General features: G+C 32.9%; 2 protein-coding genes across 2 annotated transcripts in view; both read right to left on the minus strand.

Moving 5' to 3' along the window:
• The window catches only part of znfx1 (zinc finger, NFX1-type containing 1), a 32291-nt gene extending 31245 nt beyond the window's left edge, over window positions 1-1046 (minus strand). The window contains exon 1 of the mRNA XM_056460630.1: window positions 893-1046. The gene's annotated coding sequence lies outside the window, so the exon portion shown is untranslated. The remainder of the gene's footprint in view (window positions 1-892) is intronic.
• Window positions 1047-7875: 6829 nt separating this feature from the next.
• The window catches only part of ddx27 (DEAD (Asp-Glu-Ala-Asp) box polypeptide 27), a 37380-nt gene continuing 28694 nt past the window's right edge, over window positions 7876-16561 (minus strand). Inside the window, exons 15-21 of the mRNA XM_056460631.1 lie at window positions 16083-16189; window positions 12407-12503; window positions 10341-10432; window positions 10077-10197; window positions 9651-9747; window positions 9493-9564; window positions 7876-8003 (exon numbers count right to left, since the gene is read on the minus strand). Coding sequence (XP_056316606.1) covers window positions 7988-8003; window positions 9493-9564; window positions 9651-9747; window positions 10077-10197; window positions 10341-10432; window positions 12407-12503; window positions 16083-16189 — 602 coding nt within the window. The 3' untranslated portion in view covers window positions 7876-7987. The remainder of the gene's footprint in view (window positions 8004-9492; window positions 9565-9650; window positions 9748-10076; window positions 10198-10340; window positions 10433-12406; window positions 12504-16082; window positions 16190-16561) is intronic.

Below are 16561 nucleotides of genomic sequence, written 5' to 3' on the forward strand. Positions count from 1 at the left end.
GATAGATAGATAGATAGATAGATAGATACCTAATAAAGTGGCCAGTGAGTGTATATAAATATACATACATTAGATAGATAGATAGATAGATAGATAGATAGATAGATAGATAGATAGATAGATAGATAGATAGATAGATAGATAGATAGATAGATAGATAGATAGATAGATAGATACCTAATAAAGTGGCCAGTGAGTGTTTATAAATATACATACATTAGATAGATACATTAGATAGATAGATAGATAGATAGATAGATAGACAGACAGACAGACAGACAGACAGACAAACTAAGTCAACATTTGAAGTAGATCACCACCTTTCATCAAAGTTGTCATAAATGTATTGAACAACACCCATTATACATTTACCCACATATATAGCCTATAGTTCATTATGTCCGACAGGCCTGCTCACTTTTAATAGCTAACCTTATTATGCTCAGTAAAATGATGACAGGACACGGTGTTGAACTGTTAGATCTTTCTCTAATCGATAGTGCAAATATAAACACAGTCCAAAGAACGAACTTAATTTCGCATATAATCTTTATAAAATAAAAGCCTTTAATGATATTGCAAAGATAATTGAATACAATTTGACACACATACTACGTGTTTGATTAAAATGTAGAATAAAAGTATTATCATAAGGTAACAATATATTGTATAATGAGAATATTCTTCGAGTTCTTTCTTTAAAAACAGACATTGTAAGAATAAATGACTGCGTGACTAATGTACTTCCGGAAATGAGCAGGATGAAAATAAACAAACAAACTCCGCTGTATTTGAGAAGAATGAAAACAACAGCGCGAGCAAATGTCACAAGGATATATAGATAAGTTAATAAGCACACCGATTGTTCTTTAATATGATGTTAAGCACTCACCTGCGTGTGGTGTCTTCAGTGATACTGCGTCTTTTTCATCTCTTCAGCGGCTTTAAATGCTGCTCTAGTTTCGTTTCTCGTGCTGTGGGCGGGGCAGACCAGCAGTGAGTCAGAACCGAAAGTGATACACGATAAATAGCAGCCAGTTGCCTTGGAGACATCTGTTAGAGATAACCTGTCGGAAGTCCCTAAACTATCTCTGTCTATATATAGGATCAATGGTGGAGTCTTTTAAATAAAGGGGGAGATACGAAAGAGAACTGAAAATATAATTATTACAATCATAATTCATTTGACAGTGTGTTTCAGGGTCAACAAAAATAAACCAACTATATATTGATCAATATTGAGTCTCGAAACAATTTTGTGGGGAAATAAGTGGAAATTAAAAATATTATTACTGGCTGGTTTTAGCTGGTTGACCAGCCTGGTTTAAGAGGGGTTTTGGCCATTTCCAGGCTGGTTTTCAGCCATTTCCAGCCTGGTCTTAGCTGGTCAGGCTGGAAAATGACCAGCTAAATCCAGCTAAAACCAGCCTGAGCAGTCTGGTTTAAGCTGGACATAGCTGGTTTTGGCTGGGCTCCCAGTCTGGCTTGGCTGGTCAAGCTGGTTTTAGCTGGTCATCACCCAGCCTGACCAGCTAAGACCAGGCAGCCTGGAAATGGCCAAAACCCCTCTAAAACCAGGCTGGTCGACCAGCTAAAACCAGCCAACCAGCCTAGGCTGGTTTAAGCTGGATTTTTTTTAGCAGGGATATATATAGTATAAGTATAAAATATATAAGTATTAGTATTATTCTTTAATAATAATTAACATAAACATTGTAGTGTCTGGATGGTTCAATGACATTAATTGTGAAAGACAAAAACTTACCTACATATTCAGATATTCCTGTGCTCACAAAAACCGTTATTAGCAATGAGAAGAAACATAAAAGACGACAGAGGCTCTTTCGATAGGGAGTTTGAAGTGGACAAAGACGAGGTACTGAAGTGGGTCAATTTTCTGCTGACCATAAAGGAAGAAATGGCACAGATGACACTTCTGATCAACTATTACAATCGGAGACTGGAAGCAGCCTGGGAGTGTTATCTTCAGAAAAAGATATTCTTTGCCAACTATAGGAGCTGACTTGAGGACAAGACTCCTGGAAGACTGCCCAAATGCTGATGTAATAGAAGAAATGCATTGCTATATTCAAATACATCACCCTAGTGAGTGAACAAAGGGATTTCTTCTATGTATTAACAGATATTCCCAAGTATATCAAACTAGATATTCTCAAGCATATCAGACTAATTGCTAGTTTGCTGTGTATTAACTGAAAGGGATTTCTATGTATTAACAGATATTCCCAAATATCAGAACAGATATTCTCAAGTATATCAGACACTAAATGTTACTTTGCTGTGTATTTACTAAAAGGGATTTTTATGTATTAACAGATATTCCCAAGTATATCAGACTTTGATAGCTTAAAACATTAAAGGCATGCCTGTATTCAAGGCTGGAATGCTGTATAAAAGACTTATGCAGACAGACCAGCAGGGCGCTTAAACTGACTTCTGTATACTGAATGTCTTAGGCCCTTTATTAAAAGTAAAGGATTTCGTTTTTGTTGTTGTGATGGTTTTATTCTTCCTTTTCACTGGATTTATTTTATTAATAAAAGTATATTTTATTAATTTTCTTCACTGGGGTGGACAATGCAGAACCCATCAAGCTACCTTGTGTGGTAAAGTATGAATCTGATTTATTCCTTGAACAACATTACAATATAAGGTCCTAAACAAAACTCTAGCTAAGAAATATAGCCAAGAGAGGATTCTGGTTTCATAAGGGTATTAAATAAAGGCATCCAGTATATGACTTCTAATACATTCCACTGCCATAAAAGTGATTCTTTAAGATGACAAATGAAAAAAAAAAAAATGCATAGCTTAATCTTTATTAAAGTAAAAAGTTTAAATTTAGGTTCATTTTAGTTTATATATATATATATATATATATATATATATATATATATATATATATATATATATATATATAAATATACAGTTGAAGTCAGAATTATTAGTCCCCCTTTAAAATTTCTTTTCTTTTTAAAATATTTCCTAAATGATGTTTAACAGAGCAAGGAAATTTTCACAGTATGTCTGATAATATTTTTTCTTCTGGAGAAAGCTTTATTTGTTTTATTTCTGCAAGAATAAAAGCAGTTTTAAATTTTTTAAAAACCATTTTAAGGTCAATATTATTAGCCCCTTTAAGCTATATTTTTTTTCAATAGTCTACAGAACAAACCATCATTATACAATAACTTGCCTAATTACCCTAACCTGCCTAGTTAACCTAATTAACCTAGTTAAGCCTTTGAATGTCACTTTAAGCTGTATAGAAGTGTCTTGAAAAATATCTAGTCTAATATTATTTACTGTCATCTTGGCAAAGAGAAAATAAATCAGTTATTAGAGATGAGTTATTAAAACTATCATGTTTAGAAATGTGTTGAACAAATCTGCTCTCCATTAAACAGAAATTGTGGGAAAAAATTAAACAGGGTGGCAAAGAATTCAGGGGGGCTAATAATTCAACTGTATGTGTGTGTATATATGTATATATATATATATATATATATATATATATATATATATATATATATATATATATATATATATATATATATATATATATATATATATATATAAATAAATTGTGCATTTTTATGTTAACCATTTAAATATTAAATACATAAGGGATTTAGCATTGTTTGGATGTTCAAACAAGGCTCTAACTTGGCCTAAACATCAACAACTCTGCTTTATGTTCGGCATGGTGCCGGTGTCGATTTGTCCTACCTTGTCAGATTGTCCAAACTCCCATTCAAAAATACGCTACCCATCAGTTTTGGCTCCCAGTGTAAATTTTAATGTGGAGTAGTGTGATATAAAGCTGTATTATTGCCCTAACCTACCCAATCCCTAACCTCAGAACTATTTAAATAGTGTTGATAGGATAATCTGTAAACCTCACTCCTCTGATCTCTAAAGGTGCTCTAGTGACAGACGCTAGAGGCCACAATCTTTAGCCTCCTTGGTAGTGCAACCGACTTCCATGCGGAAGGTCGCCGGTTCGATACCAGCTCGGAGTGACTTGAGTGGTGTAGGACTGGCGGGGTTACATCAGGACACCAGCCAGGAAAGCGATTCTGATGGAGCGGAAATCCACGGCACCTCCAAGGGTTTTTTAAATGGTTAGCTGAGGCAGACCAAACATGTGTGATAAAATATGGGGCCCCTTCCTTAGATGTATACGTTAATAACGTCTCTATACTTATTTTTTTCTGTAATCTCCTTCCTTTTTTCGTCATTTTCTTTTGTTTCTTATAGTCTGGCTGAGATTTCTTTTGATGGTACTGTATAATTGCTGTATTATTTGCTAGTGTTTTGGTACATGTTCTAGTTGGTGTTAGGTAATAACACAGAGATAACTTTAACAACACACAGTTGAGGTCAGAATTATTAGCCCCCTTGTTTATTTTTCCCCCCAATTTCTGTTTAACGGAAAGCACATTATTTTCAACGCATTTCTAAACATAATAGTTTTAATAACTGAATTATTTTATCTTTGCCATGATGACAGTAAATAATATTTGACTAGATATTTTTCAAGACACTTCTATACAGCTTAAAGTGACATTTAAAGGCTTAACTAGGTTATTTAGGTTAACTAGGCAGGTTAGGGTAATTAGGCAAGTTATTGTATAACGATAGTTTGTTCTGTAGACTATCGAAAAATATACAGCTTAAAAGAGCTAATAATATTGACCTTAAAATGGCTTAAAAACTGCTTTTATTCTAGTCAAAATAAAACAAATAAGATTTTCTCCAGAAGAAAAAATATTATCAGACATACTGTGAAAATTTCCTTGCTCTGTTAAACATCAATTGGGGACAATTTAAAAAAGAAACCAAAATTCAAAGGGGGGCTAATAATTCTAACTTCAACTGACTACATGACGTACACTATTGGGTTTTCTGTTGTCATAAAAACATACTTAAATATAAATATATTATACAAGTGTGAAGCTCAACAATATTTATATTTTAAATCAAAAATATATTTGAATTTCAGCCTTATTTACCAAAATATCACTGAATTTTAAAATGCATTTCAGAGTCAAATGAATCATAAATGAAATTAAAATAAAACTAAACAATTTTAGGATTTATTTAGGATTTCTGTCCTTAGATGAGCTTATAGTTAAATCTAAATTAAATAAACAAAGCATCCTAAAACATAGTAGAAATAGATCTCATGTAAATACAGTAGTCAACATAAGAAGTGCTTCAAAACCTTTCATCAAAGTTGTCCTAAAACTATTGAACAGCACTCGTTGTTGTCTTAGGACGATATTGAAAAGCAAATCAAATGTTGACTACTGTATGCACACATGCAATAACTGCTTTAAAATGACATTACATTCATTATTTAGGTTATTTACTGACAAACAGTTGACAAGATTTTTAGACCTTCAAAGCCTTTGTGTTTGCAAATGAATTACTACTGAAGAGCAACCAGTCACCTGCCAGAGGCCTTTTCTCAAAACTGAAACCTATTACGAGAACATGCTGTGGCTTGATGCAAAACACGAGCTCACTGCAAAGAGAGAAAGACAGAAGAGAGAGAGAAAGAGAGAGAGAAATGTAGTGCTTTATATAAACATATGTATTTTTGTTGTGTTATATGTACACTATATCTAGTCCTACATTTCTTTCTATTTTAACATATATTATTATTATCATTTTTTTTCGTCAAAATTATTATTATTATTAATATTGACTTTACCCCCGCTGCTATGTACACTTTGGCAATATGTGCCCAGTATGTATGTCATGCCTACAAAATGATCTGAATTGAATTGAGAGAGAAAGAGAGAGAGAAAAACAAGTAGAGAGCAAAACAGGTGAATCCTCGGAGAACTGGAACGCAGCCCTGGAAACTGATGCTCAACACTGATCTGATTCACCAGATAAAGAAGCAAGAAAATGTCCGCTCAAACTGTCGAAGACAATGTGCTGAAATAAATGATTGACGAGCTGTAATAAAGTCTTCAATACATGTCGTTTTAGCAGGAGTCGCTGAGAAAACAACTATTCTCAAAATTCACTCATTAGAAAGTGAATCATTTCCGAGTGATTCCACATGAACTAAATTAAGCTTCATGTTTACTTCATGACAGCTTTACCCAGATACAACAGAAACTGCACTTTCTTCATATCTACAAATATACTGTCAATTGTGCAGACAATAAAAGAAATGTTGATATTGATAATATGCCTATTATTATTATGTCATTTATACACATTTAACTCATTAAATTGAAAGATTAAATCACAGTGCAAAACATTTTAGAATTCATTTTAAATAACAGCAATTTAAGTTTTCTTATGTTTTTAAAATCATACAGATTAATAAAGAAGCCCCATTTGAGACATTTTATTTCTAATATGGTATGGTTGCATAAAATAATAAATAAATAAATATAATTTATATATACATATACAGTTGAGGTCAGATTTATTAGCCCCCCTGAATTATTAGCCCCCCTGTTTATTTTTTCCCCCAATTTCTGTGTAACGGAGAGAAAATTTTCAACATTTCTAATCATAATAGTTTTAATAACTCATCTCTAATAACTGATTTATTTTCTCTTTGCCATGATGACAGTAAATAATATTAGACTAGATATTCTTCAAGACACTTCTATACAGCTTAAAGTGACATTCAAAGGCTTAATTAGATTAATTAAGTTAACTAGGCAGGTTAGGGTAATTAGGCAAGTTATTGTATAATGATGGTTTGTTCTGTAGACTATTGAAAAAAATAGCTTAAAGGGGCTAATAATATTGTCCATAAAATGGTTTTTAAGAAATTAAAAACTGCTTTTATTCTTGCAGAAATAAAACAAATAAGACTTTCTCCAGAAGAAAAAATATTATCAGACATACTGTGAACATTTCCTCAATCTGTTCAACATCATTTGGGAAATATTTAAAAAAGAAAAAACATTTCGAAAGGGGGCTAATAACTCTGACCTCAACTGTATATAAATATATACTGTGGCCAATTTAGTTTATTCAATTCACCTATATACACAGATATATATATATATATATACATATATACATATATATATATATATATATATATACATATATACATATATATATATATATATATATATATATATATATATATATATATATATATATATATATATACACATATATATATATATATATACACATATATATATATACACATATATATATATATATATATATATATATATATATATACACATATATATATATATACATACATATATACACATATACACACACACACATACATATATATATATATACATATATATATACATATATATATATATATATATATACATACATACATACATACACACACACACACACACACACACACACACACACACACACACACACACACACACACACACACACACACACACACACACACACACACACACACACACACACACATATATATATAGAAGCCAATACATTCTGAACAGTAAAAACTGCATTTCTGATTTCTGCAGCACACCATAAGGTGTGAGCGTCACAAATTTCTCTTTCGTTTCAGGGTTTTGGGGGATTTTCTGTCATCATTCTCCTCAAGGCCGACTGATAAGAGTTTCCTGCCTCAGACACTGATTCATTGTTTAATGTTGGGTGTTTTTTTTTGGCTCTTTAATTTAATATTACAATAATTTAGCATTTATTTTGATTCAGTTTGAGGCTCTGCTCTGATTGGTCAGTTTTGGAAGGAAGCTGCCATTTCAGAGTGATTGTGTGTAGGTGGGGTTTATTCAAATGAGTAACTTGAGTAGGTTGTTCATATCATCTCTGCTCATGAACACAGAAATATACATACAGATGTTCAGTTGTAGAGTTTTATTCAAAGTTTTAGAACTTGGGTTTGTGGGTGAGGATATAATAAAAGGATAAAGATGATCTGTTGAAGTTATTCTTCTTTACATCAGTCAATGCTTCACTTTCTTTTGAACCTGGAAAAAAACACACACAAAAAGCATTTCAATTTCATTTTTCCATTCACCAATGGGGTATATGCACACAGACTTTTAATTTCTTTCCATTATAAAATTGCCACTGTTAATATCTGATTTCTTTAAAAATCAGTGATCTTCACTGCCTGATAGATATACAATATACTGGGAGTCTTAGACTGGACAATAAGCACTGCAATAAAATCCATATTCCCCCTGTCATGTCTTTAAAATATGAAAATATGTGTAAGAGTTTACACAGTCTTTCATCTCATTTTAGGCTTGAACAACTAAATGAATGCTTAAGTCTATTTAACTGAATGTATTGTAATGACATTACAACATCGATGCTGTAAAAGGAGCCATATGAAATTGAAAAGTGTCACATTAAGCTTTCACAGGAAGTTCATCATTGGCTGAAAAACTCCAGCTGTGCATAAAGCCCATTACTAAAACAAAGACAAGCAGATAAACGCATTATTCATGCACCTTCAACAACTCAATCTTAAAAACTTATTAAAATCTAGGCTCATTTTTGATTTGGGGTCATAAAAACTTTGCATTCACTTCCAGATTATTACTTAGAGCAAATACACATGAAATTATTAAATATAATGGAGCTAGAAAGTAGAAAGGAAGGACACGCAAGAATACATTTTACACTCCTTTATTTTTTATTCTAATAACTTATGCTTTTATTTATTGATTTGGTAATGTATTGAAATATTCCATTATATAGAGATTTGCTTACGTTTATACATTTATTTTACATTTTTAAGTGTGATATTTAATATCATATATACATACATTTTTATTAAATAAGTGTTTTTCACCTTATTTATTCTAGAATTTTACTGTGCATTTATATACTTAAAACATTTTATAATGCATTTCATAATTTTCCATATACATTGATAAAATTTAATCTCTTAAAAAGTTATGCATCAACACTCTGTGATAATAAAATAATAATAAAAAACAAATATATTAATAAATAAAAATAAATAAATACATTATCAAACAAAACAAATAGATACAAAAATAAATAAATTAAATTTATTATTATTATTAAATAAAATTAAACAGCTAAATAAAAATAAATTAAATAGATTAATTATTAAATAAATAAAATAATAATTAAATAAAATTAAATAGATAAAAATTAATAGATTAATTATTAAAAATATTTAATTAAAAATAATTATTAAATAAAATTAAATAGATAAAAATTTATAGATTAATTATTAAATAAATTAAATTAAAAATTATTATTAAATCAAATTAAATAGATAAATAAAAATAAAATTAATTATTTTAAAAAGTGAAATTAAAAAAATTAAGAAGAAAAACAGATAAATATAGATAACTATATAAATAAATAAATTGATTAAAAAAAAAAAAAAAAGTTTGACGATGCATGAAAACAGTATTTATATATTTATTATACGTCGAATCATAATATTTTTGTCAGGGAATTGATGAATCGTACTTGGTTTTTGACTTGAATCGTCCTCCTTTCTTGTTGGGAAGCCCGAGTCTCTTGCGGTCCTCGAAGGAAGGTCTAAAACAGAGTAAATCAGCATTAAACCAGAGACTTATTAAACACACAAGCTTCAGTAATTTATCCTCCAGTGTAGTGCCACACACCCGGCTCTGTACTGCTTCAGGGTTTTCTTGCTGGTGTTTGTGAGCTCCTTGTCAAACACAGACTTCTTGCCAGCTTTACCAGCGTTCTTCTTCAAAGCTGAAAGACGAGAAAAAAGATGAAAATATCAGTCAGAGTTGGATTTTACATCAGCTGATCGTGCTGGAGGATTATTATCTGATAGTCAGTCAGACTCTCAAGGATTTTGCGATTGCTGAATTTAACGCAAAACCAAGAAAATATTGCAAAAATATGCTGAGCTCGCAATTTATTATTATTTTATTGTTGCATATTATGATCAGCTTTGTCAGCTTGTCATCCTGTGAGAAAACGGCTCATGGTCGCCTAGTAAATCTACGTATATCATCACTACACCACATTTGTAGAGTAAAATGGCATGTATGAGGTAATTGAATTTATTGTCAGACCTTTCTTGTCGGGTTGGTCTTCAGGAATGGCTCTGGCTCTCTTCTGCTTGCGTTCACGTTTGGCAGCTCGTTCAGCAAACATCTGAGATTTCAGCACCTCGAACTGAGCTCGCTCTTCAGCCTGATGGATATAGAGACACACACACACGATGAGCTTTTAAAAACACTGATCAACATGTCATACAGTGCGAGAAGAAATATGATCCACAAATGTGGTGCAAACATTTAATGAAGCTAAAGTCAGCAAGAGTGAAATGATCTTACGGTTAACTCTTTCCTCTTGCCCTGCTTCAGGAACTGCGCACGCTTTTTCTTTCCTCTCAGAGCCAAATCAAAGTCCTGCAGAGCTTTTGCCACTGTCACCAAAAACAGAAACATTTAACTCACGATTGATAAAGAGAATGAAAAGAAACAGACAACACTAGCAAACTGTGAAACTATGATATTATTTAAAGTGTAATTGTGCAAACAAGAGCATTAATTTATTAATTTACTTGTATTTATCTCAATCAACATTGCTCTTTCTCCCTGCGTTCGCGTGGGTTTCCTCCGGGTGCTCCGGTTTCCCCCACAGTCCAAAGACATGCGGTACAGGTGAATTAGGTAGGCTAAATTGTCTGTAGTGTATGTGTGTGAATGCAAGTGTATGGATGTTTCCCAGAGATGGGTTGCAGCTGAAAGCGCATCGACTGAGTAAAATGTGCTGGATAAGTTGGCGGTTCATTCCGCTGTGGCGACCCCGGATTAATAAAGGGACTAAGCCGACGAGAAAATGAATGAATCAATGACTGAATGAACATCGCTCTTAAAAGTAAAATGTTAATTAAAATCTTTTTTACCCCACAAATGAACATCCATTCGCATTCTCTGTACGAATAAATCATTGTGTAATTTTTACAATAGAGTTTATTAAAATATTTAACTTTTTTTTTTTTGATCAATCAAATTGTTCTGTCTACACCAGGGGTGGGCAAAGTCGGTCCTGGAGGGCCGCTGTCCTGCATAGTTTAGCTTCAACTCTGATCAAACACACCTGAACATGCTAATCAGTGTCTTCAAGATCACTAATTATCTATAAGCAGGTGTGTTTGATCAGAGTTGGAGCTAAACTGTGCAGGACAGCGGCCCTCCATGACCGACTTTGCCCACCCCTGGTCTACACGGTTTATAAAAATAAGTGTCTCTCACAAACAAAGTGATGTTAGTCCAAATATATATAGTTTCAAAGTGCTTTATGCATGTTTTTTATATTGACAACTCTGAGGTTGACATTTGTGTTATTTCTGTATATAGTAAAAAAAAAAATTTTATTCAAATTTTCAAATTTACTTTTGTGGTTTATTGCAGTTTTAAGCTATTTAACAAGTTAATATGGATTTATGACATACATAAACTTCAAGTTGGGGATGTAAGGATTTTATTGATATATGGCATTTTAAAATACTCAAAAGAATGACAGCAGAGCATGTAAAAATACCCCGGTGGAATTGTTCTATGGCAGGCTTAAAAAAAGCATTGCACTTGTTGTTTTTTCCATCCTACAAAACTTTTTTTTTTTTTACACAATAATGTTTTTGATCATGAATGCAATATTTATTCGATCAAAAACACTAAAATCTATTACTTTCATTAGAATATAGATTTATAGTTTATTATATGAATTCATACCATTGAGGGGCTGTGGAATGCTTGATTCTGATTGGCTGATGAACATTCTAAGGCGTGCCGTACATGTTTAATGAGCAATATATAAGCATATTAGATTGCTTTCTGCACCATGTGACTCTTAAGACAGACGTAATGATGCTGCAATATCTGTTTAATTACTGGAATAAAATATCTTTTAAAATATGTAGAAAATGATGGACAATTGGATTATTTATTAGACAAATAATGCAACCGAAGTCAATTACTCCTCTTGTATGTTTCATTTCAAGGCATTTATCAGGCTTTTGTCCTCAAACTGCTCCTGTGTGTAGCACTAATATCTTCCACATCTCAATTAATGCCTTCAGTTGTGTTTTGATGTGATTTTTGACTGTAGTATGCTTCAAAACACCTGAAATCCTTCAGTGTAGTAATATGGAGCTGTAAACTGCTCGAAACCTGCCGGAACTACTTTAACCATGGCTTGATTTAAAAATAACCGCACACCTTAGAATGTCCCTCAGCCAATCAAAATCAAGCGTTCAACAGATCCCCCATAATATAAATACACATATTGGCAAACTATAAATTTAATCTGTTAAAAATATAATAGTTTTTAATGTTTTGATCACATAAATACTGCAAAAAACCTTCAAAACTATTGATGAATTGATTAAACTCACTGCGATCCTTCTTCCTCTCCTCATTGGTCTGAAACCATGTCCTCGGCAGCTGCTTCTCATCTTCGCTCTTTGTTAATCTCTTCTGAGCGGAGCTGATCTGAACACCAGCAGAAACATGCAGTCAGACGCTGTTCAGAGATGCATGGACATTATAGCTGCACAATATATGGTTTCAGCATCGATATCGCATTGTGTGTATCTGCGATGGTCACATCACAAGATCTGCCATGCCAAATTGGGATTATAATCAGGGCTTGACATTAACACCCGCCAACTCACCAAATGCGGGTAGATTTCACCTGCGCAGGTTAGACAGACACCTACACTAGCCACTTTTTCTGGTTGAAAATGATTTGTCAATTGCCAGCGCTGCTTATTCACTAAAGATTAGAATTTTAGTTTAAGAGTTTGTCAATATCGGCGCAAATGTGATCTTAGAATCGAGAAGCAGCACGATTGAGAAGTATTCACGCGAGAAAGTAGGTGAATGCCGAATGAGAGGATGATTGGGTGCACGGTGAGCCACAGGTGATCCTCGCCCACTGATGACAAGGTTGCGCGCGAGTGCTTACAAGTTCCCATGTCCCATTTCCTTGCGTGAAGCAATCGTGCCTGGAAATGCAACTGGTGCGATCTCTCTTTGAATTAGACAGGAAAAAAAGACGGTGCTCATGCATGCGCAGTCCTGCTACTTTCAAGAGCTTGAGATATTTTGTAAGCGGTTGCTTTCGCTTTTACCATTCTTTGAACAGATTATTAATGAGCCTAACGTGAACCGTGTGCACGTGATCATTTCATTATCGCACACGGAGTATTTTTCATCGGCTTTCTTTTGCTTACACTTATTTTTGATAATGTATGGCTTAATTATCGTCCTTTACAATAACACTGCTTTAATAGGAGATTAACTCCCCATTTATCTGTAGTTAATCAGTGATCTGAGACCTTTAACCTGGAAAGACCTGTGTATAGTTCTATATACATGAGACTGTTTTATTCTCTATTCATTCATTTTCTTTTCAGCTTAGTCCCTTTATTAATCAGGGGTCGCCACAGCAGAATGAACCGCCAACTTATCCAGTATATCTTTTAAACAGCGGATGACAGCTGCAACCCATCACTGGGAAACACCCATACACTCACTCACGACAGACAATTTAGCCTACCAAATTTACCTATCTGTGAATTGTCTTTGGACTTGTGGGGGAAACCAGAGCACCTGGAGGAAACCCATGCGAACACGGGGAGAACATGCAAACTCCACACAGAAGCGCCAACTGACCCAGCCGAGGCTCAAACCAGCTACCTTTCTGCTGTGAGGCAAACGTGCTACCCACTGCGACACTGTGCAGCCTTCTCTAGTTATACTTTTTTTTTTTTAAATGTCAATAGTTTTTGAGAACAGTTTTGTTGAATAAAAGGTTATATTTGGCTTGTTTTGACGCATTATTTAAAATTTGTGGCAAGAAATAATTAAATTGGTTTGGCCAGAGAAAAAAAAGTTACATTTTGAGCCCTGAAAAGTCCTGAGAAATAAAACTAATTGCAATGCCACATTATGAAACCACAACCCATTAGCTCATGCTCATTGAGCAAGGTCACAACACACAAAAACAAATTAACAAGGCATGCGAGATAAGACAAAATTTAAATCAAGTAATTTTAGCCAGCCAACGTCAAATTTATGCATACAAAATATGTCCCAACAACAAAATTGTGGCTAGTGAAAACGGCTAGTGGCTAGTAATGTTGGAAAACCACTAGCTACAGTGGCTGGTGATCAAAAAGTCAATTGCTGTGTCACAATTCACATACTATCCGTGCTAAATAATATTAGAAAGTAGAATTAGTATGTCCCAAATCGTAGTATGTTGAAAAGTGTGTGCCAAAGGTTCCCGTATGGTTTACTATTAACGGTAAAAACTCGAAGTGTAGAAGCGTCCATACTCTAACCACTGATATTGCCCACAATACATTGCGCGTAGGACGTGAATTTGATTTAGAACTACAAACGCGAGTGAAAAGTGTAAACAAACTACAAACATGATGCGAGACCGACCGTTAAGTAGAGAGGCTTCGGTATAAATGTTCGCATGACTGTTCATTAATATCTAGTCCACTGGAACATGTTTTAATCACGTTTTCTGTGTTATATTTCATCTGCAACAACAATACTGAACTTATATAAAGACGTGTTTGGACATTAACGTCTGAATGCAGAATTATCCAAACACCTGAGGAGATTTCTCTGCATGAAAGACTCGTGAATGGGAGATTAACTTGCTGCTGCTGCTTCTCCAATAAGGTAGGGAAATAAATATGAAAGAAATGTGGATGATGGGTGGATGATTGACAGGGCTTGTAACTAAGCAACACAACGATCTGTTAACGAGGAAGTAGTGTGTCCCAAAAGCTTGAATACTCTTCTGTTACACACTCAGTAGTGTGTACTTTTCCTTCACAAAAAAAGTACATACTTTTAGGGTGTAGTATAAGTATGCGAATTGGGACGCAGCAAATGTCAAGCCCTGATTATAATTAACCATGACGTGATATGAGGAGTCATTGCAAAGTTTAACTCTAATCTAATAATTATGAAAGGATTTTATTTGGATGGGTTTTCAAGGTCTGTGATTTAGGGATGTCACGATACTGGAATTCGGTACCAATCAGTACTGAAATTTTAAAAACGTCCATTTCTCGCTAACATTTGAGCGCTGAGTGCGTTCTTAAAAAGCGCTGATTGGCCATTGTGTTCACCAGTGCTCAACACAAATGGCTGTGAAGGTCATCAGTTTTAACACTCAAGTGTCTCTGTATCTGTGGTTACACTCAGTAAACAGCGGTGAGTTTGGTGAACTGATGACCTTCACAGCCAATCAGAGTAATTTCTGTTGAGCATGTGAACACAATAGCAAATCAGCGCTGTTTAAGAACACGCTCAGATGTTAGCAGGAAATGGACGTTTTTCAAATTTCAGCATCGATTGGTCAAGTTAAACTAAACCAATTGGGCACAAGAAATTATAAAAAAATATATATTATTGCCACATCAACAAAGATAAATAGTATTTAAGAATATGCAGTGTTTTTGTACAATTGATCATTGAATTTCTACACTTCAATACTGTTAAACTCTAAACCATAAAGCGTGGATTATTTAATTTTTATCTTTGTTCTGTTGTTTTCATCCCTGCTTTAATTTAACTTATTTTGTATAATTTTTTGCAGATGTACTACTCTACAAATGCTTCCAATCAATAAAAGATTAATATATATATAAATATATATTTACATAAGTAAATTATATATATAAGTAAATTATATATATATATATAGGTAAATAAATATATAAGTAAATATATATATATATATATATACACGTAAATAAGTAAATATATATATATATATATATATATATATATATATATATATATATATATATATATATATATATATATATATATATATATTTACTTATATATTTATTTACCTATATATATATATATATATATATAAATAAGTAAGTAAATATATATATATATATATATATATATATATATATATAAAATAAATAAACAATCGCAGTAAAAACTAAATATAGCAACGTCAGTATTTTTCAATATCGTGCAGCCCTGTTGGATATATAGTTCCTGAATGAAATGCGAGTGTCAGACCTGCGCCTCTGAATGAGCCATTTCCTTTTCCTCCTTCTCCAAGCACAACACAGCGTACACGTCCTTCTCCAGCTTCTCAATCAGATCCCGAAACTTCAGGATCACCTCTGAGAAAACATGCAAAAGTGCAAATTAATGCCAGAAATAGAAGAAAATTTTATGCATCATGCATGGATGTGCAATCCCAGAATGCACTGTGAATAGTGCAACAAAACTATTAAAAAATATTTTGTGTTTTTTATAACTAATATGGCAGAATAAAATGATATATAATGCATATGATGTACTGAATGGAAAAACTAATAAAACAAATAAGTTAAATTGAACACATTGCAGTCAAATTATCAAAAAGTTAAAGCTAGAGATATTACTGAAGCTAAATAGAAAGAAAAATACAAATGCAAATATTAAAATCAGAGTCACAAAATAACATTTCGACTGCAAATCTAAAAATGAAACCAATTGAAAATATGAATAAA

This window comes from Danio aesculapii, chromosome 6 (assembly GCF_903798145.1).
Source record: "Danio aesculapii chromosome 6, fDanAes4.1, whole genome shotgun sequence".
Lineage (NCBI taxonomy): Eukaryota > Metazoa > Chordata > Actinopteri > Cypriniformes > Danionidae > Danio > Danio aesculapii.